The sequence below is a fragment of the Podarcis tiliguerta genome (assembly GCF_965153285.1).
Source record: "Podarcis tiliguerta genome assembly, chromosome: 1".
NCBI lineage: Eukaryota > Metazoa > Chordata > Lepidosauria > Squamata > Lacertidae > Podarcis > Podarcis tiliguerta.
This window is the reverse complement of record NC_139534.1, coordinates 44,189,382-44,209,139: the sequence shown is the minus strand read 5'-3', so window position 1 is coordinate 44,209,139 and position 19,758 is coordinate 44,189,382. Positions and strand designations below refer to the sequence as shown.

Sequence of the window (19,758 nt, the reverse complement as noted above, 5' to 3'; positions counted from 1 at the left end):
CTATTACTCTCCAGCATTTTCACTTTTAAAATTAGTTACTCCACCCTCCTTTAAAAACAGCAGCGCCATGTTAGCAGGCAGGAAAATCTCACCTACTCCCCAAAACTGGTCAAGGAAAGATCTTTAAAACAAATGAACAAAAAAACACCACAGAAACCATTTAATTATCATATAGAATTTTATTTCCTTTTAAGTCACATTTAACAGTTTGCTGATGAATATACTTTAACCTTGCCAGTTTAGTGGCAGCAGTAAGCTAATAGAATCTGTTGCCTCATGTCACATTACATTGTGCTATGTGCCATAGAGTGAAGCAGAAAATACACACAAAATGTACTGTGATGCCTTCAGGCTGGTGTTAAATGGAAAGAAAGAAAGAAAAAATATTGCTCAACCATTTGATTTTCAAGAGGGGGAGACCGATCAAGGACATAGTTTTAATAGCCACTTGGGTTCCAGATTTTGTTCTTTTCTTGTGGGACAACGATGCTCCAAAGATTCAAAATAGGACATAAACTGCAACCTTAAAAAAAAAGTAGTAAACTTGGGTTGAACACTATACTTCAGTCTGCAGATAGCATTTATCTAAGTTTTACTGAGTAGACTCACTGAAATCAGCTAATGTAACTAATTTAGGCCCATTAAGAAAATTTAGTATGGCCCTGAACTTACAAAATGCTGAACCATTTTTATTGGTTTGCTTTTACTTAAGAATCTTCACAATGCAGAGAAAGAGGGCAAAACATAGCCCAGTTCTGCTAAGGTGAGGAAAAACTAAACTTCATTTCACCCAGTTATGCTGCAAGTGGTAGCAGTAGTAGTAAGCACGTAAGAGAGGAAAAAGTGTTTAATAGCCTAATCACGCATGCTTCTACTTAAAACCGAGACCAAGTGACTTCAGCAGAACTTTGAAAATCAAGGTCCGCTGCAATCAATGGGGCTGGGCTCCATGAAATGTGGTTCAGTCTTACAGCAGCAGTGTGACACTTGTAGCCCTTGATATGTTAAACTCCAACTCCCTCCAACATGGCAAACTATCATGGTTGATGGAAGCTGTACATCTCATGGGCCACAGGTTCCCTACCCCTGGAACGACATCTTTACTTAACAGCACTGCAACAGATTTTTAGGAAGTTATTCAACAAGTTATGCAATTCAGAATTTTGTACTGGATAAGCAGAAAAAAGCACCCATAAGCTAAATCCAATTGGCACATCTTTGGACTGGTACAGATTCTGGACAGTCGACTGAAAGAGCGCTCATTCAATTCCTTTCGCCTTCAGTTCTTCTCGAACACGTTTCAGGTAATCTGGATCGGGGTAGCCAAAACTAGGAGAGAAAGAGTTTTGTTTGTAAACCAAGCAATTCCCCAATGAAGAGAGGTTGTTGTCTAATATACCTATCAAAATACTGCGTACTCAAATAGTGGAGAAACTGTGCTGACACAACGGTGGCCCAAGAAAAAGAACTCTGCAGTTATTTTGAGGTGAGGATTTGAATGTAACATTTGCGCCTTGGTTTTATGAATACAGTGGTACTTCAGGTTACATACGCTTCAGGTTACATACGCTTCAGGTCACAGACTCCGCTAATCCAGAAATAGTGCTTCAGGTTAAGACCTTTGCTTCAGGCTGAGAACAGAAATCATGCTCTGGCGGCGCGGCAGCAGCAGGAGGCCTCATTAGCTAAAGTGGTGCTTCAGGTTAAGAACAGTTTCAGGTTAAGAACGGACCTCCGGAATGAATTAAGTACTTAACCCGAGGTACCACTGTACTTAAAGAACATGCTCTTGGTGGCCTTGAGTGCAGGAGGCCTATAGGACAAGTCAATTCCTAGCCAAGCGGTAGGAAGCTGAAGTAGACTGGGCCCAGGGCTAGACACAGGACTGGATTATTGTGATTATTCAAAATTCTCAAAAGAAATACTATGTACATTATATATACTATTGTAGTTGGAGAACGTGGCATGCCTTCTGAGCATGCAATTAACAGACAAATCCTGACTTTGCTGTTTGGATCATGCAAAACAAATATCTGCAGCTAAGATTGTGAAATGTGAAAAAAATTTCAGATCACTGTCCAAAACACTTCTTCCAAAATGGTTCCTATACTTGAGTGAATCTGCATCCAACAAAATCAAAGCTAGAATGAGATTACATTGAGAAATGCATCACTGGCACTTAAAACAAACAAATACAACACACCTGCTTGCCCCTCCAAACCAGTTAGTTTTGTGGTGAATGTCATTCCAGGTAACAACATTTTTTACACCGGTTGTACGTGACTCGCCAACTGTGAAAATCAACTTTTGATCAAAGGCCTTCTGAAGCAACTTCAAAATTTCTCTTCCTTCTGGGTTATCGGGTAAATATGCTGTCCGATTTGCACCGCTGAATGGTCTTCCAGGGTTTGGGTGGCCTTCCTGCAATGCAAAGGTATTAAAATAGGTTAAGTGTTATACTTTACTTGCATGAAGCTCAGCAACTGTCAGGGAAGCACTTCTGCTGGATCCCAAGTGTTTATCTAATCTACCATCTTGTTTCCAACAGTGGTCAGCCAAATGGTTCTGGCAAGGCTCCCAAGCATGGCATAAACAAACAGAAGGAAGCCATGTTCTGTGATTCAGAGGAATCCTGAGAATACCATTTAGCTTCCATAGCTAACACACTTCTTGTCACCACACCTTGGGGTAGTGACTCTGAGCATTTAATTGTGTTGAGCTAAAGAATTACTTTACATACATACATACATTCAAAATTTACAATACATCTTCAATCAATATATCCTCTTTACAGACACCTCTGTGATGATGGTGGAATTGAAATATCCCCGTTCATCAATAAAAGAGAAAAAGGGAGACCAGATCGTGCCAAACTACAAGAAAGAAGATTCCACCTAAACATTAGGAAGAACTTCCTGACAGTAAGAGCTGTTCGACAGTGGAATTTGCTGCCAAGGAGTGTGGTGGAGTCTCCTTCTTTGGAGATCTTTAAGCAGAGGCTTGACAACCATATGTCAGGAGTGCTCTGATGGTGTTTCCTGCTTGGCAGGGGGTTGGACTCGATGACCCTTGTGGTCTCTTCCAACTCTATGATTCTATGATTCTATATGTATCTTTTTTGGAGATGCCTTTGATTATTCGCCAATGGTATGTGCTCTATCAGAACGCCTCACATACCAAAGAATTACTTTCTTGTGCCCCAAAACTCCTGCCACAATCAGTGTCATTGGGTGCAACCTTCCCCATGTTTGTGACAGAAAATCTGTTTACATCATTCATAATTCCACATGCCTCTACACCAGAAAAGGGCAAACTGTGGCTGTTGGCTTAATTTCATTTCAGTGGCAAGGATGGACAAATGGGAAATGGCAGGTTGTCCAGAAAGGAATGTGGCCCTTCAGCAGAAAAAGGTTCCCATACTGAAACCCAGCCAGATGGGCAGGGTACAATTTTTTTTTTTATATATTATTATTATTATTATTATTATTATTATTATTATTATTATTATTATTATTATTATTATTTTATAGCCAGAATGGATGGGCTGAATGGAACTGCTGGGAGTTGCAGTCCAAACCATCAGGAGGGCAACAGGCTTAGCCCTATAGTTAAGTGAGACAAACCATTCAAGTGGAAAGAGAACAAATGTTCCTGATGCAAGAAAGGATGTATGTGGAATAATGGCAGATTCTGCAATTGGGGTAATTTAAGCTCCATCCTGTTTATCGCTCTGCTGCTCTCGCCTTCTGGAACTCCCAAACCCCATCCCAACAGTATGTCACTAGTACAAGTTTTGCCTTTGCATGCAGCGATATAAAGTTTTCTTAAAAGGATATTATGAGCAGATATAAGGTGGGGCTGCTCACACTCCCTCATGCCATTCCAATCCCTCTTCAGCCCCCAAAGTGTTCCTTGCAACTTACCGTTTGAATGCCATCAGGTATGTTATATGAAATTTGGATGGTACCATATCCAGCATAACCAGGAAGTGACGCTCGAGATTTCTGGATGTTCATTGTCCCTGGTGGTTGGTTTCCTTCCACCTTCCCATAGGCCACATTACACACAGGGCAAACAGGCTTGTATTTCAAGGCCTGCTCAATGCACTCAGTACAAAATTCATGCTTGCATTTGGGCAGCACTTTCTTCTGGTGGATTGTGTCCATGCAAATGGTGCACACATCCTCTTGTTTGACTTCCATTTCCTTTGACTCCTTTTGCTCCCTGGGAGGAGGGGAGTGCATTTTGGGGGCCCCGTTTTGCTCCAAATATGCACCTTTAGTTTCTCCGGAGCTGGAACTAGGACCTATACTTCCTACAGGTGGATCAACATCAGTTTCCAGAAATCGCATGATGTGCTTTTCAACAGAAAGCACATGCTCCGGAATACCGAATAGAATTAGATTATTTTTCTTTGATATACGCATTAATACTCTGGGATTTTCTTTCTGCAGTGCTGAAAAGAACGTGTCTAGTTTTCTTTTCTGATTCAAGGGGATGACTCTTTCTATGGGCTGGGCTGAAATCATCTGATAAAAATGGACAAAGCTCTCATACGCTTGTAAAGATGAATGCGAGTTTGGATAGTTCCTATGCTTAAAGAAAACATAGGCTTTCTGCATGCTGAAAACAAACTTTTTCTGTGACTCAGTATTGTACATCCGGTTTATAGATACAATTTCTTTATCTAATTCTGGTTCCAATAACTTAAATGTCTTAAGATCAAATCCGGGGTCAGTTTTCAAAGGGTAAGCTTCAGATTTTTTTACCAACTCTCCTGCCTCTAATTCCCCTATTGCCCCTTTAGCAGCTGAAATCTCCTTTGCAGGGCCACGGAGAACCAATGCATTTCCCTCTGTTTTAACAAGGATGCTCTTGAAATTGAGGTTTATAATCTGCTGTGCTTTAGCCATCTGGTGGCTGTCAGTAAAAGGCATTATCTCCTGTTTCAGATCTGCGGTCACCTTCTGAAACGCTGTGACAAAATTATGCTGAGCTTTCTCTAAGAGGCTAGGGTCCCCAACAGAAGAGAAGCGTAGAGAAGTCAACCCATTTCCACATTCTTGACTAGTCAGCTTTACACTGAACTTCTGCTCCAGTTCATCAACTTGTTCCTTGCAGGCCTGGCTGAAGTATTCAAAGATAGCTGAAGGAACCTTGATATCACACACATCTACATCTTTCTTCCTTCCTTCCTTCCAATCATCCATGGGCATCTCTCTCATAGTTTTTGGCCCTTTAGGGTGTGAAGATTCATTGCTGCGGTGGTGGGGGCTTCCAAGGAGCTTCTCAAAATGACGGTGTAACTTCTCAATGTCATCATAATCTCCTGATACCCTTTCTATGCCAGTCTGCCCTGAGCGCGCATCTATTTTTAAGGTGGGACAGACAGTTGTCACCTGACTTCTCTGCTCTTTTGTAAGCAATTCAGTATTCAAAGTGGCAGATACGCTAAGAAAGATCTGAAAACAAGAAAAAAGAGAGAGAAATTCGGTTTTATTAGCACACATGCACACAGGGCTTCTGCAAATGCCCTTTGTATTAAACATCTGTCCCAATTTGCTTGTACAAGACTTACATGGAAGTTAGATTGTTCAATAAAGACAAGACAAATTCATTCTGATTTGTTTGTGGGAAGGTTATACGACAATTAGCATTTGTTCTTATTCGCTTGCGCGCTGTTTATACCTTTCCCAGTTTTTCCTTCTTTTATTCAATGGTCAACTGCCTGATATTAATGATTCACTTGTTATCAAATAAATGGGTAAAAATAGCCAATTGAAGAAAACAGTAAAGATGCAGTTAACCAGTATTGGAAAAAGATTGACTCAGCTTAGGCATTCTGAAGTTCTAGGCCTTGGTGGATTCTTACCTTTCTGGTCATGCTTTCCAGATCACCTGCATATTTTTCAGTCAGCTTTTGCTCTCCAAAATCATTTGGAAGTGGCAGAGTGCTTGAAGCAGAAAGCGAGCCGGCTGCTGAGCTCTTCAAATAATTTGCAAGTGATGTTTCTGTCATATCCATCACTGTCACCTCAGAATCTGGAAGGATATTTATCTTTACAGATCTTCCAGAAACTTCTATGAAATGAGGTCCATGGTTCTTCACTTGTTGCTTCACTAAATTGATTCAAATAAGAAACGTATGTTATTGCTATTTCGCTTATAATGATACTGTCATATTTTTGCATTAAGATATCTCAAAGCAGCTTACACGATAAATGTAAAAGATATGTATGATATATCTGTTTTGGTGATATTCATGTTGCTTAATTTCCAAAACAAGAGAAGGCAGCTAGATTGCAGTCTCCCATTTCAAAAACCTTCCTCACCCCCTTTTCCTAAGTGTTTGGCAACTAGTTGCAACAGTCCAGTGATGAGGGGAAGGCAATCTGCATATGCTTCATTCTTTCAAGACGTCGGCTTCATTTTCTTTCACTTCAAGGTATTTCCATGAGATCCCCGGCCTAATCACTTATTATTATTATTAATACTTATACATCACACAAACAAGCATTGAATAAAACAAGCAAACAATACAAAACAAGAAAAAATGCAAAAACAAAATTACAAGGATGTAAACATAATAAAATAATCTGCAATCAAATATACAAAACAATATGCTCTTCCAAAAAAGGGAAAGAATGAAAAACAACACCAAAAAAAGAAGAAAAGGGAAAAAGAAAAAAAGAAATTGACTTCCAACTAACTCCATGTGGATCTTTATTCCTCATATCACTGGTTGTCTGTAATGATTAAATTTTTGGAGAATTATTCTAATTACCTGTGAGATTTTTATTCTAAGCTAAGCCAAGTATGAATCTGGGAATTGGTTCTCTTCATATAATTTATAAAGACTTCCCACTCTCTCCTTATTTTCTCATTGGAATAATTTCTTATTAAACTCGTAAGTTTGGCCAATTCATGATATTCTGACAGTTTAAAAAACCCATTCTTCTTTTGTCGGTTTTATGTTACTTTTCCAATGTTCCTAATCATTTCTCTAAATGTGCTTGCCAACTTCTCCCTCCCTGCTTTTTTGGCAGGGCTCCAGGGCCTTTAACAGTTAAGCCAGGGATCTAACTCCTTTTCCAGGGATCTAACAGGTGAAGCTTAACCCCAGTATAGAAACCATAGCTGTCAACCGTCCCTTATGTGGCGGAAAACTCCCTTATCCCAGCGCCGTTTCCCGCTGCTGTCCCGGATTGATTATGTCCCTTAAGTTTCCTGGGTTTCATGCTCTCCCGGCTCGGGAGGGAAGCAGAGGCTAGGGGTCCTCCGCCTCGAGAGAGCGCACACAGAAGCTGCCGCATCTCTGTCTCTCCCTTTTTCCCCTCAGGGGCACATCGTGAGGAGATGGGTGGCGGCGGGTGGGCAGGCAGCCCCTATCTTGCGAGACTTCCGCCGCGGTGTCAGGGGAAGCCGGAGGCGACAGCGGCTGAGGAGGCAGCCTGAGGGAGGAGGAAGAGGAGGGGATGGGGAGGGACGCAGAAGGGCGGCGCTTCAATGGCTGCTGCAGCGCCACAACTGCCTCATGCCGGGCTCGGGGACGGGAGTCTCTCTCCCTCCCTCTCGGGCGGGGAACGGCCGATGGAACTCCTCATGCCAGGACGATGGCAGCCCCGACATGCTGCTTAGCATACCCTCCAACCAGTGCAGCATCTTAATGTAGTGATTTCTCCCTCTGCATTCCTTTCATAACTCTTATTTTTATAAATCATTGTCCATCCATAGTTCAAATTTTTACTACAAGTTTTCTGTCAATCCTACCAATGCATGTAACTCTTTACAATAGCTTTTCAAATAAATTATAAACTTTCCCCATTCTTTATTAAAGAGGTCCTCTTCCTGGTTTCCAATTCTGCCTGTAAGCTTTGCCATCTGGACGTCGTTCATCAGTTTTGTCTGCCCCTCTTCTTTGGTTGGAGTTGTACACACTTAGGATCATCTAGTTCAACTCCCTGCAAAACACAGTCAGTGGCAGCAAAAGCAGCACGGCTCCATCAGTGCCGGATTTCTGTATAAGCTAAGCCAAAATCCCTTATTTGGGCTGCTGATCCCTTATTTTCGAGGCTGCTGGCCCCTTGTTTTCAAATCTGTAAGTTGACAGCTATGATAGAAACTCGAGAGATAGGGAAAGCTTTAACCGCAAAATTTCTGCCTGTCGTGCAGTTGTTGGTTGGATCAGGATGAATTGGGGGAGGGGGGTGGCGTGGAAGGAAATAACAGACGAAGCATGGCGAAAGGGGGAATTCATACTAAGGGCAAAAAGGAAGAGAAAGCTGGAAACTCAAGGGAGCTAGGCGAAAGTGGAAACCCCTTCCCTCTAGACATTTATCCCAACTTTGCTACAGGGAAAGGCCATGCCCAAATGCTTGGAGCCAAGTAACTGTACACCGCCCCGTCGGGGCCTCTGAAGCCTCCAGTTACCTTCCTCCGACAGGAACTGCACCGAATAGACGTCCCGTTCACGATCCAGAACTCGCACTTCGCATTCGCCGCCCCCGGAGCGTTTCCGGGATTGGAAGTGGCTTTGCAGCTTGAACTCGAGCCTCCCCAAGCCCCTCTCTTCAGGAAAGAGAGAGAGCTGCACGAAGAGCGGAGCAGGAGCGCCGGCCATGGCGGACCAAAGCAGGGGGGCGAGGCTCGGACTTTCACTTTCGGTTCTTCGCCAGCTCCCTCGGAGGCGAACCTGCCTCCTCCTCCTCCTTTCGGGCGCGCCGGAATCCGCCGCTCGGCTCCAGGCTGCGTCGCCGCAGCGCCTCCTGCCGGCCCATCCCCGGGAGCCGAGAAGCGCGGCGGGTTACGGAGGAGGCAGGTTGGCTGCTCTTCCGGGAAGGCTGACTCGCCGCTTGCCGAGCGATGGGCAGAAGCTCAACCGGTGAGGCGGGTCCGGCTCAAATGACTTCGTTCATTGAATTGCTCCTTAGTACCTCTACTTGCTCGTCTGAAGCGAATTAAGGTGCAATCCTATACTCACTTATTTAGGGATAAGCGCTACTGAACTCTGCAGGAGCTTACAAGTAGATATGTATAGGGTTGCACTAGCCTACCCTCCAACATTTTTCCCATTCCATTTCTCCCATTCCATCACGATAATTTTACTATTTATACCCCCCACATCTGACTGGGTTGCCCCAGCCTCTCTGGGCAGCTTCCGATTTGTATAAAGACATAATAAAACGTTAAACATTGTTAAAAACTTCCCTATACAGTACAGGATTGTCTTCAGACAGCTCAGGGGTCGGATAACTCCAACATTTCTACAATTAAAATAGGGACATCCTAAGGAAAAGTGGGACATTCCAGGATCAAATCAGAAACTGGGACCGCTTCTTTAAATCAAGGATGTCCCTGGGAAATAGGGACACTTGGAGGGTGTGCACTATAATTCCCGCCACTTAAATCTAGAGTCGTATAGTGGTGGTAAAAGGGGGTGGGTGGGAATGCAAAATAATATAATCTAAGAATTTTAATGTTGGATGGGACTCCAGGGATCACCTAGTGCAACCCCCTTGCAATGTAGGAATATGCAGTGGCGTACGGATCAAACCCGCAACTTTGGCATTATCAGCAGCACATTCTATCTGGCAGGCCATCCTTTTTGCATTCTAACTGGTGACCATGAAAGGGTGTTAAAACTGTAAGGTATTTTTATTTGCCCTGATCCTTGCGATTTGGGATAGGAATCGTAGGCGAACCATATTTCCGTAGTGGGATGGTTCCCTTTTATTTCTATCCAATACCTTCCAAATTAGTGTGGATTAAATTTTAGCCAGGCAGCCCAGTCCTAAACACGTTTACTAAGGTGTAAATCCCTTGTGACATGAAGTAACATACTGAGAGCTGGTTTCTTGGAGATAAGTATCACTTGGAGCCTTTGGGCAAGTTCGTTGGGAGCCTAGAGGACAGGACTATTGAATACTGTTAAGAGTTGGGGCTTGGGGGAAGTTGGCTGTGTGCAAAGACCCTTCTAACCCCTGGATCCTAATACAGTGGTACCTCGGATTACATACGCTTCAGGTTACATACGCTTCAGGTTACAGACTCTGCTAACCAAGAAATAGTGCTTCAGGTTAAGAACTTTGCTTCAGGATGAGAACAGAAATTGTGCTCTGGCGGCACGGCAGCAGCAGGAGGCCCCATTAGCTAAAGTGGTGCTTCAGGTTAAGAACAGTTTCAGGTTAAGAACGGACCTCCGGAATGAATTAAGTACTTAATCCGAGGTACCACTGTACAGTCAAACCTCAGTTCCTGAATAGCTCAATTTTGGAACGTTTTTGGTTCCCCAAACCCTGGGAGTAAATGCTCCGGTTTTTGGATGTTTTTTGGAAGCCGAATGTCCGACGTGGCTTCTGCTTGAGTGCAGGAAGCTCTTGCAACCAATTGGAAGCTGCGCCTTGGTTGTCAAACATTTCGGAAGCCAAATGGGCTTCTGGAATGGATTACAGTCGACAACTGAGGTTTGACTATAAGTGTAAGCATTTTTTTAAAATCAGGGTTGGAGAGCCTGTGGCCTTCTAGATGTTCTTAGACTCCAGTTCCCATCAGCCCCAGCCAACATGGCGGATGGCTTGGAGTGAGGAGAGCTGTGGGCCACAGGATCCCCACCCCTGCTTTAAAGGACAAGAAGATTGTGATCTGGGAAGCAACTTGACAATGGGGTTGAAGTTCCAGCAGGGGTCTCCATGGCAACCAGACCAGAGGATTCCAAGGCAGGCCAGTGTGGCAAAAGCAGCTCCTTGCTGCTTACCCTAGCCTAGGCCAATGGAAAATGGAGGAGCAAAGCAGCAACATCTAAGAGGGGACAAAAAAAGAGGAAATTCAAGATGGGGAACATGATGAAATTGTTGGTAAGTCAACACAAAAGCAAAAAAGACTGAAACACAGGTTCTGAGTCGTTGAAGTGCATTGAGTGGAAATGACCATGCTGGGGGGAGGGAAGCAGGACATTATTTTTATTATTATTGAACATGAAAGAAACAAGTTGCTCTGAGGCCTACCTAAGGTTCAGAATATAAACATGACACATGAACAAAACCCCAAATGTCCAGTAATCCCTTCAGCACCTAATTCCACTTTGGAATGAAATGAGAAGCTGGAGGATTGATCTTTTCTGGCATATAGTGCATACAGTCACTGCAATCCCAATCTCACTTAACCTGGAAGTAAGACCTATTGAATACAATAGGATTTATTTCTGAGTAGACAGGGTTAGTCATCCAGCCAGCTGGAGTGACTAGTATGGTCCCTGGGGTATGGTCTGAAGGCAAACCACATAGGGACCCCATCAGCACTGGCATTCTGCTGGCTCTTGAAGACGACACACCTGTTTAGCCAAGCATTCCCCTGAATTTGAACTTACTCATATAGTTGTTTAAATTGCTCTTCTAATTGTTATACTGTTTAATGGGCTGCTTTCTTGTACATTTTAGTTTTGGATGCTTTTAATACAGTTTATTAATTTATTGTATTGTGAATGTGAGCTGACAGCTTTGTTTTTCCTTTTCTGTGCTTTCTCTTTAATAAATTTGGAACAATAATCATTAAAAATGGATTCCCGTAATGCTTTAATGGAACTGATTTATAGTGTATTTTAATTACATATGGGTTTTATAATTGGTTTTATACTTGTAAACTGCTTAGAAGCCATTCTGGCATGTAAGCAGCATATTAAAATAAACGATGTTGAAGCCAAGCAGCTCTGGGTTTAGTCAGTGCCTGGATGGGGTACCACACATGTATGCTGCCTTGGCTTCCATGATGAAAGAACTGCAGGGTATAAATGTAAGAACATACAGTAATTAATAGCATTAGCAATATAATACTGTTTTTATTGAATTATTTTCACAGAGGGTGAAGTAGGGCTTTATGAATGAGGATCACAGTCCACGAACATTAACTTCTGGGACATTTGCCGAAGTAATTTTGATTTCGTTTTTTGTTTTTACAGACTTCCAGTTCCGAGACTCCACAAAATGACAATGCAGGTAGATAGTTCACTTGATACCTTTCACTGCAGATCAAGTATATGGGGAATCCTCCAGAGGTTGTGGGCTCCATGTTAACTACCCCTGGGGTAGTGTTTATAAATAGGTTTCTGCTTTCAGAAGAGGAAAGCCTACAGGAGACAGGGATCAGGTTTCTCTCCAGATTCCTATACTGCAGGATTTCTTGTACTTTGATCCACCTTCTTCATCTCTTCATCTGTCCTTCTATTCATGTGGAGCTGTGCATGCATAGTCTGCATATTGGGTGAGGGTGTGTGTGTGGATTATTGCCAATATCCGCTTCTCGGCAGCTTCCCCAATTACTGTAAAACCGGCATAGCAACAAGTCACATTTTGTGATGTGATGCTGGAGAATAATTGCTCTAGGCGTTATACTCTCCCAACAACTTTTCTATAGGGGCCGTTAGATACATAGCATTATTTAAAGAGATCAACATTTCTATTGGTCGGTTAGGTTGAGAGGGCATTTTGCAGTTATAATATATTGGCAAGCAATTTTATTTTCCTGAGCCATTTTGGTGTGGGGGTGAACAGAGAAATCTAAAACATGTGCAGGTAGAAAGGTTTTATGTAAACCCTCAGCCATAACACCACAAAATATGTACTTTGTTTTGTTCCCCCTAGAGATCAGAATGCCAATAGATGAGGAAATGCTATCCATTCCAATCAGCAACAATGTTTATGCAATTCTTAAGAGGAGAGAGAACTACCTGTGTAGTCTGCTCGAAAAGAAGTTTGGCTGCATAACTGTCCTCAAGAGCATCAGGAATCCCACCGAAGTGTATAGGAAAAGCCTGAAGGAAGGAATTGAAGTTTCTGTCTGGGTAGATGATCTTACAAGGCACGAGGCCGATGCTTTGGTGAATGCAGCCAACGAATACCTGCATCACTTTGGAGGCCTTGCATTTGCCCTCCTGAAAGCTGGAGGGCCAGAAATTGAAGAGCACTGCAAGCATTTCATTGAAAAGAACGGACCGCTCAGCGCTGGCCAGATTGCAGTCACTAGTGGAGGAAGACTCCATTGCAAGCAAGTCATCCATGCAGTGGGCCCAAGATGGTTGGAGGAGCAGAGGGAGGAATGTTGCCTCAAGCTTGAAGCAGCCATCATCAATATTCTGAAATATGTCAATGCTCCAGAAAACAATATCAAGTCCGTGGCCATTCCTGCCCTCAGCTCTGGAATCTTCAACTTCCCGCAGGATTTGTGTGCTCAAGTCATCGTACGGACTATAAAGAATTTTATTCAGTTAGCTCCGTTATTTGGTTACTTGCAAGAAATCCACCTTGTGAACATTGATGAGACCACAGCTGAAGTCATGAAAAGGGCGTGCGAAGAGTTGCTAGGCACCAACGATGTCGTGCCTCTGGCGGGAGCAGCAGACTCCATCACAGTCAATGATCTCTGTCTCCAGATAAAAAAAGGGAACATAGAAGCACAGCAAGTAGGTTCCCGTGTTCTTACAGGTGATATGGAGAGGGTGAATATTCATTACTTTCCCCATTAATTGGGTTTTTCCATGCTCACAAGTAGCAGATGAGCAGTACTGTGTGAAAGCTCATTACAGAACATCAATGATAAAAACAGAATAAAAAACATACTGACAGATAACAGTCCCCTCCCCCACACTTTCACATGCCATAGATTATTTAATAGCCATAAAGGTAAAGGTACCCCTGCCCGTACGGGCCAGTCTTGACAGACTCTAGGGTTGTGCGCCCATCTCACTCAAGAGGCCGGGGGCCAGCGCTGTCTGAAGACACTTCCGGGTCACGTGGCCAGCGTGACATCGCTGCTTTGGCAAGCTAGAGCCGCACACGGAAACGCCGTTTACCTTCCCGCTGGTAAGTGGTCCCTATTTATCTACTTGCACCCAAGAGTGCTTTCGAACTGCTAGGTTGGCAGGCGCTGGGACCGAACAACGGGAGCGCACCCCGCCGCGGGGATTCGAACTGCCAACCTTTCAATCGGCAAGCCCTAGGCGCTGAGGCTTTTACCCACAGCGCCACCCACGTCCCCTATTTAATAGCCATAGGCCTGGGTAAAGAGGAATGTTTTTGCCTGGCACCTAAAAACATGTAGTGATGGCGCCAGGCAAGCCTCTCTGGGGAGAGCATTCCACATTCGGGGAGCTACCACATTCCCCAGAGAACCATGCATGTAGAAATCGTGCATAGATTCAAAATGAAATCGTTTCTGATTCTTACATCATTCTCTTCCAGGCTGCCATTATTATCAGCTCTGTGACTGCGCAAGATGATCTCTCTCAAGGAACCATCTCAAGAGCAATCCTCGAAAAGGCAGGTCCAGCTATGCAGGAGCAATTTCTCTCTGAGTTACAGAGACTTCCAGCAGATAACCTGAAACTCATATTCACAAAAGGGTGCAATATTGACTGCGAGTTTGTGCTCCATGTGGTATGGCCATCTTACAGTGAATGCAATGCACAGGAGGTGATGGCTTTTTTCTATTAGCTTTTCATTTCACTGAATGTTGGGGGGGGGGGGGGAATCACCATTATACCGTAACTACTTTCCTCCTCCAACAGGCACTAAAAGCTGCAGTTTCGAAAAGTCTTCTCAAGGCTCAAGAGCAGCAGTCCTCATCAGTTTGTTTTCCTCTCCTTGGGATTGAAGATTTACACATGCCAAAGGATGAAGTAGTGGAGATTATGGTGGAGGAAATAATACACTTTGCGGAGGAATATCCTGGGAAGAAGCCTGATGTATTCATTGTGGTTCCTCCAGATGACAGTGATGTTTATGAGGTGAGGTTTTGAATGCTCATGGCAAGTAGCTAAAGACTGGCCATCTAATACAGTGGCCATCTAATACATACGCTTCAGGTTACAGACTCCACTAACCCTGAAATATTACCTCAGGTAAAGAACTTTGCTTCAGGATGAGAACAGAAATTGTGCTCCGGTGGCGCGGCGGCAGCAGGAGGCCCCATTAGATAAAGTGGTACCTCAGGTTAAGAACAGTTTCAGGTTAAGAACGGACCTCTAGAACGAATTAAGTTCTTAACCCAAGGTACCACTGTAAATGCATCTCTCTAAAACATTTTTCTATAGTTTTATCACTGGTTTCCACATAATGATGTCCTCCAAATATTTTGGAATACAGCACAACTGTGGTCAGCTCCTGCCAGGATGGCAAAGGTCAAAGATGATGAGAGCTATTGTCCAACAACATACAGATGGTGCTAGATTGGAGAAGCCTGGGTTATCACTTGAGATAAGCACAATGCTCAGTTTAATATGGGAATTCTCACTACTGCCCATTATACTCATTGTGTGGGATTTCACTGCCCCAGGTCTAATCTTGAATGTGGATATGAAGTAAATGGTGATGGGTTTAGCTTTCTGCAATGGAAAATGACCATTGTTATTAGATGCTGAAGATCCGTAGTGCTTTGTACACTCCATCCTAAACTGGCACAATAATGCTTAGAACTGAGCCCAAAAAAGCAGCAATTGTATGTGTTTTCTCTCTTTTTAAAGGCTTTCTTCACCAAGCTTATGTCAGTCAAAAACAAACTGGAAGAAAAGATGGACTGCAGCAATATGGATAGCATGGGTAATAAATAAATGGGATGGTTAAAACTGGTTGAGATTTTCTGTGTATATATAAAAAATATTTTAATGTTTGACCACAAATAGAACATGTCAGGAATATTAGAAAACTATGTTTTGTGTAGGTTTTAATGAGGGACTTGAAAGATGAGTGGAGTTGAAGAAGAGGCGGGGAGAATCTGTAGTTGGTAATAAATAATTCTAGCAAGGGTTCAATTTAGAGTTTAGTAGTGGAACACCTGTTGTCTTTGTCCATGGAGTTTTCTTGGCAGGGATACTGGAGTGGCTTGCCGATTCCTGCTCCAGGTGGATCACGTTTGGTCAAAACTCTCCACTATGACCTGTTCATCTTGGGTGCCCTGCTCGGCATAGTTCATAGCTTCTCTGAGTTCTTCAAGCCCCTTCGCCATGGCAAACACGGTTTCAAAGTCCACTTTTGGTTTTCTTGTAATTTCAACCAATTAGCCCTGTCAAGGAACAGAAAAATAAATCCCCCCCCATCATCTATCTGTGTGAGACCTTCAAATATTTGGCTATCATATCACCTCTTAATTGTCCCTTCTTCATGAGTCATTCAGTAACCATTGCAACACCTACCAATAATATTTTTCAGAGGTACAGACTGACATGCAAGCCGATGGAGGTTGTGAAAAAAACGGACCATTTGTGGAACTTATTGGACGCAGCCAGGAAATGCTGGAGGCAGCAGGACTGTGGCTCCGAAACATCATACAAGTTGAGGAAACTCACCGGATCGTTATACAAAATTATAACCTTCTCAACCTTGGCAGTGGTCAGCCCGTTGAGCTGTCTCATCTGCAGCAGCACTTTGGCATAACCATAGTGGAGAGTTTGACCGGGGAGGGTGCAGCCCTCGAGATCGAAGGTTCCCCCCGAGCCGTGATTGATGCAACGTTCGCTATCGAATTCATGCTGCAGACTACAGCCAAGCAAGAAATTAAGGCAGACGGTATGTGGGGCTGTATGCACAATGCTGTTATGAAAAATATGTGAACACTTGCTAAGAAAGCATCTGGTGAAGAATTTTGCTTATTGATATCCTTCACCTTATACTAAGGGCAGGCTTCTAGCCTGTACAAAGAACAGTTTGAAACCATACAGGCAGTAGCCCTATTCAGTTGCTCTCCCCACCAGGCCATTTTCATTGTGCAGGTGGGTGCAAACCCTTCCTATACATCACTGTCACTATTCCTGTACCCACCTGGTCCATTGAAGGCTGAACATTTTTATTTTTATTATTTATTAAATTTGTATACTTTCCACAACACGTTTTGAAAGAGCATCGGATGTCAATCAGCCAAAGTATTTTATTATTATTAAATTTGAAGAATTTGGCTTTGCATTGGAAAGTTTTTTCGACTCAAGTAGGCTCCCGGATGTGATTTAGAACCCTGAGAAATCACGGTAAGAGGTTACAGGATTGCAGCCTCAACGGATTTCAGTTGTCGCTGTCAAAGGAAATATTACCACTCTGTGAAGAAGGGGCCTTTATTAAACAATGAACTCATTGTGCTTACTGTTTTTCCATTTTAATAAGCAAATAGAAGACCAGGCATTACCCGTCTCCAGTAAGCTTACAGTTAATTTTCCAATCTGAAAGTTGCACTATTATTTAGTATTTTATTACCTGCATCTAGGACCTTTGAGAGAGGGACGCGGGTGGTGCTGTGGGTTAAACCACAGAGCCTAGGACTTGCCGATCAGAAGGTCGGTGGTTCGAATCCCTGCGACGGGGTGAGCTCCCGTTGCTCAGTCCCTGCTCCTGCCAACCTAGCAGTTCGAAAGCACATCAAAGTGCAAGTAGATAAATAGGTACCGTTCCGGCAGGAAGGTAAACGGCGTTTCCGTGTGCTGCTCTGGTTCACCAGAAGCGGCTTAGTCATGCTGGCCACATGACCCGGAAGCTGTCTGCGGACAAACGCCGGCTCCCTCGGCCAATAAAGCGAGATGAGCGCCGCAACCCCAGAGTCGGCCACGACTAGACCTAATGGTCAGGGGTCTCTTTACCTTTACCTTTAGGACCTTTGAGAAACTATCCTCATCAAGAAGGCTACACAGAAATGGCGAGTAAATACTGTTACCAAGTCACTCCGATAGAGTCATATCTTCAAGAATTCAAGGACAAAGAAAAACAACTTGAAAAAGCTGGCCTCCGGGTTCTGAAGGTAAAGAGATGACCAATGGCAAAGTAATTCTGAAAGAATATTGTGATGTTTTACAAATATCCAAAACCAACAGGAATATAGGAGGGTAAAATCGAAGTCAAACTGATTATTAAAAACTGATAGGTTTTTACCAATATGTGGGTATACTCCTAAATCAAACTCAGACCACATTATTTCATGTAGAGAATAAATTGGAACCGTTTGGTCTTTTTTCATCCTGGAATTTCTGTTTTAAAAACAAACAAAAAATGTACTAATAAAAATGCATTGGAACAGTATGTAATTTTTAGTGTTGCTGCTATTGAGCTGGGCACAACTTACTTTCATTTTCATTGCAGATAGAGAAAATATGCAATCCTCTTTTAGAATCTACCTTCCAAAGGATTAAAATAAAAATTGAAGGAAAAAATGCTGGAATGCCAGTATGCCATAGGCTATACCATCGTGTCCCAGCTCAGTACTGTAGTCTGGTGTGCAAAACGGGATTTCAGAAAACCTACCCCTCCTCCTTACAAGGTAAAGCATGCATATACCCATGAAAAGCAAAAAAAACCCAGAAAATCGGTAGATTATCTTCAAACAATTTGACTGCCATGTTGATGCATTCATCACAGGTGTTCAAGTACATTAATTCAAAGCTTAAAAAACTAGCTAAATAAAATATAAAATCAAGTGGTACCTATCTGGTTCTTACAATTATCACTTGGCCTCACCGTAAGATTTAGCTTTTCCTCTGTAAACCCTAAACTGATCTAGAGTTAGACTGCAGTGTCCATTGCTGCCACCAGGGCTGGTGTAGCTAGTGGGCAGTGTGAATCTGTTGCCTCTGGTGGCAAAAGGCTCTGAGGTGGTGCCCAGGTGGGTGCTCTGCCTGCCCAACTGCCTCCACTGCCGGCATCAGGGCAGATTTCACACGAGATCCCACAAGATCTTGTAGTGCGTGCAAAATCTCATCTGAAATCAGTGCCACTGCTCCACCAATAGCGGTGGAGTAGCACTTCCCATCTTGTCTCAAGCAGCAAAATCAGATGTGCTGCTACCGATTACCACCATGATTGCAATGTTTGCAATTGTTAAAATAATTATAATACTAGCAGTTTCCCAGCATGTCCTTAAGGCTTGTTCAGTTATTACTTGGTCCTCTTATTTCCACTCAGGGAGGGAGTGGGAGCAAACCAAGTCATATTCAGAAGCAATTAGTCTTGCATACTGCTACCATAATGAAAACATGTCTCTGTTTAAACCGTCTGTGTTTTGCATTGTTTTCCAGACCAGAAATATGGAGCTGGCATCTACTTTAACAAGAACCCCAGGAACCTTGTAACAGATACCAGGGAAAAATGTGAAATGGACCACTTGATCTGTGTGTTTGAGGCTGAAGTTGTAACAGGCTCATATACAAGGGGCAATCAAAGCTATGTTGCACCACCATTAATTAGTGCAAGTAGCATGAAGCTCTATGACAGTGTTGTTGACGATATTCACAACCCTGAAATCTTCGTCATTTTCAATAGGGAGCAAGCCCTCCCGCTGTATTTGTTGACTTGTTCCCTGCTTTGGAATCCAGTGCAGAAGACCCAGTTGGAACCATCAGCTCAGAATCTATGAGGCCTTAAAGTTCAACAAATGATAGGTACTAGGTTCTATGAGTTAGGTTTAAGTAATTTATGTACATGGCAGTTCTCCGATGCAGTGAAAAATCTTGCCTCGTTACAATCTTGAAGTATCGTTACTGCTTAATAAGCAATCTCAGCATGGGAAGCTTTAATTTGATCTAAAAGAGAACCGCTGCATTCACAACACAAGTTCCTATATTAAAATGCCAACTTCAAACCATCTGCAAATATTTGGGTTTTTTCTGTACAAGAATATAATAGCAAGTGCTTCATGCAGTTCAGGATCAGCTTTTGTCTAAGTGCCAGAGATGATGCTTTTAGAAATTTAAAACTTCAGAAAATTCCAAGTAACTTTGTATTTCTAGAATGTCTT

General features: G+C 43.0%; 2 protein-coding genes across 2 annotated transcripts; one reads left to right on the top strand and one right to left on the bottom strand.

Moving 5' to 3' along the window:
- Positions 1-159: 159 nt before the first annotated feature.
- Positions 160-8,730, bottom strand: DTX3L (deltex E3 ubiquitin ligase 3L). Its single transcript, XM_083408655.1, has 5 exons — positions 8,431-8,730; positions 5,873-6,120; positions 3,924-5,462; positions 2,204-2,421; positions 160-1,329 (listed from the first exon to the last, which is right to left on the bottom strand). The coding sequence occupies exons 1-5, from the start codon at positions 8,618-8,620 to the stop codon at positions 1,260-1,262; spliced, it is 2,265 nt and encodes a 754-aa protein (XP_083264781.1). The 5' UTR covers positions 8,621-8,730; the 3' UTR covers positions 160-1,259.
- A 1,958-nt stretch (positions 8,731-10,688) lies between these two features.
- PARP9 (poly(ADP-ribose) polymerase family member 9) lies at positions 10,689-19,605 on the top strand. The gene is made up of 10 exons (XM_083408059.1): positions 10,689-10,853; positions 11,954-11,990; positions 12,636-13,453; positions 14,232-14,462; positions 14,558-14,776; positions 15,512-15,587; positions 16,197-16,553; positions 17,624-17,769; positions 18,108-18,285; positions 19,040-19,605. Exons 1-10 carry the CDS (start codon positions 10,830-10,832, stop codon positions 19,375-19,377), a joined length of 2,424 nt encoding a protein of 807 aa, XP_083264185.1. The 5' UTR covers positions 10,689-10,829; the 3' UTR covers positions 19,378-19,605.
- Positions 19,606-19,758: the final 153 nt, after the last annotated feature.

Bases quoted from the DNA above. Each gene is read 5' to 3' on its own strand.
- DTX3L (XM_083408655.1), bottom strand. From the start codon at position 8,620: ATGGCCGGCGCTCCTGCTCCGCTCTTCGTGCAGCTCTCTCTCTTTCCT. The intron at 2,422-3,923 runs GTAAGTTGCAAG...TTTGCATTGCAG, and splicing joins TACCTGATGGCATTCAAACG to GAAGGCCACCCAAACCCTGG. The intron at 1,330-2,203 runs GTGTGTTGTATT...TTTCTCTCCTAG, and splicing joins TGGTTTGGAGGGGCAAGCAG to TTTTGGCTACCCCGATCCAG.
- PARP9 (XM_083408059.1), top strand. From the start codon at position 10,830: ATGGGGAACATGATGAAATTGTTG. The intron at 16,554-17,623 runs GTATGTGGGGCT...CTTTACCTTTAG, and splicing joins GCAAGAAATTAAGGCAGACG to GACCTTTGAGAAACTATCCT. The intron at 18,286-19,039 runs GTAAAGCATGCA...ATTGTTTTCCAG, and splicing joins CTACCCCTCCTCCTTACAAG to ACCAGAAATATGGAGCTGGC.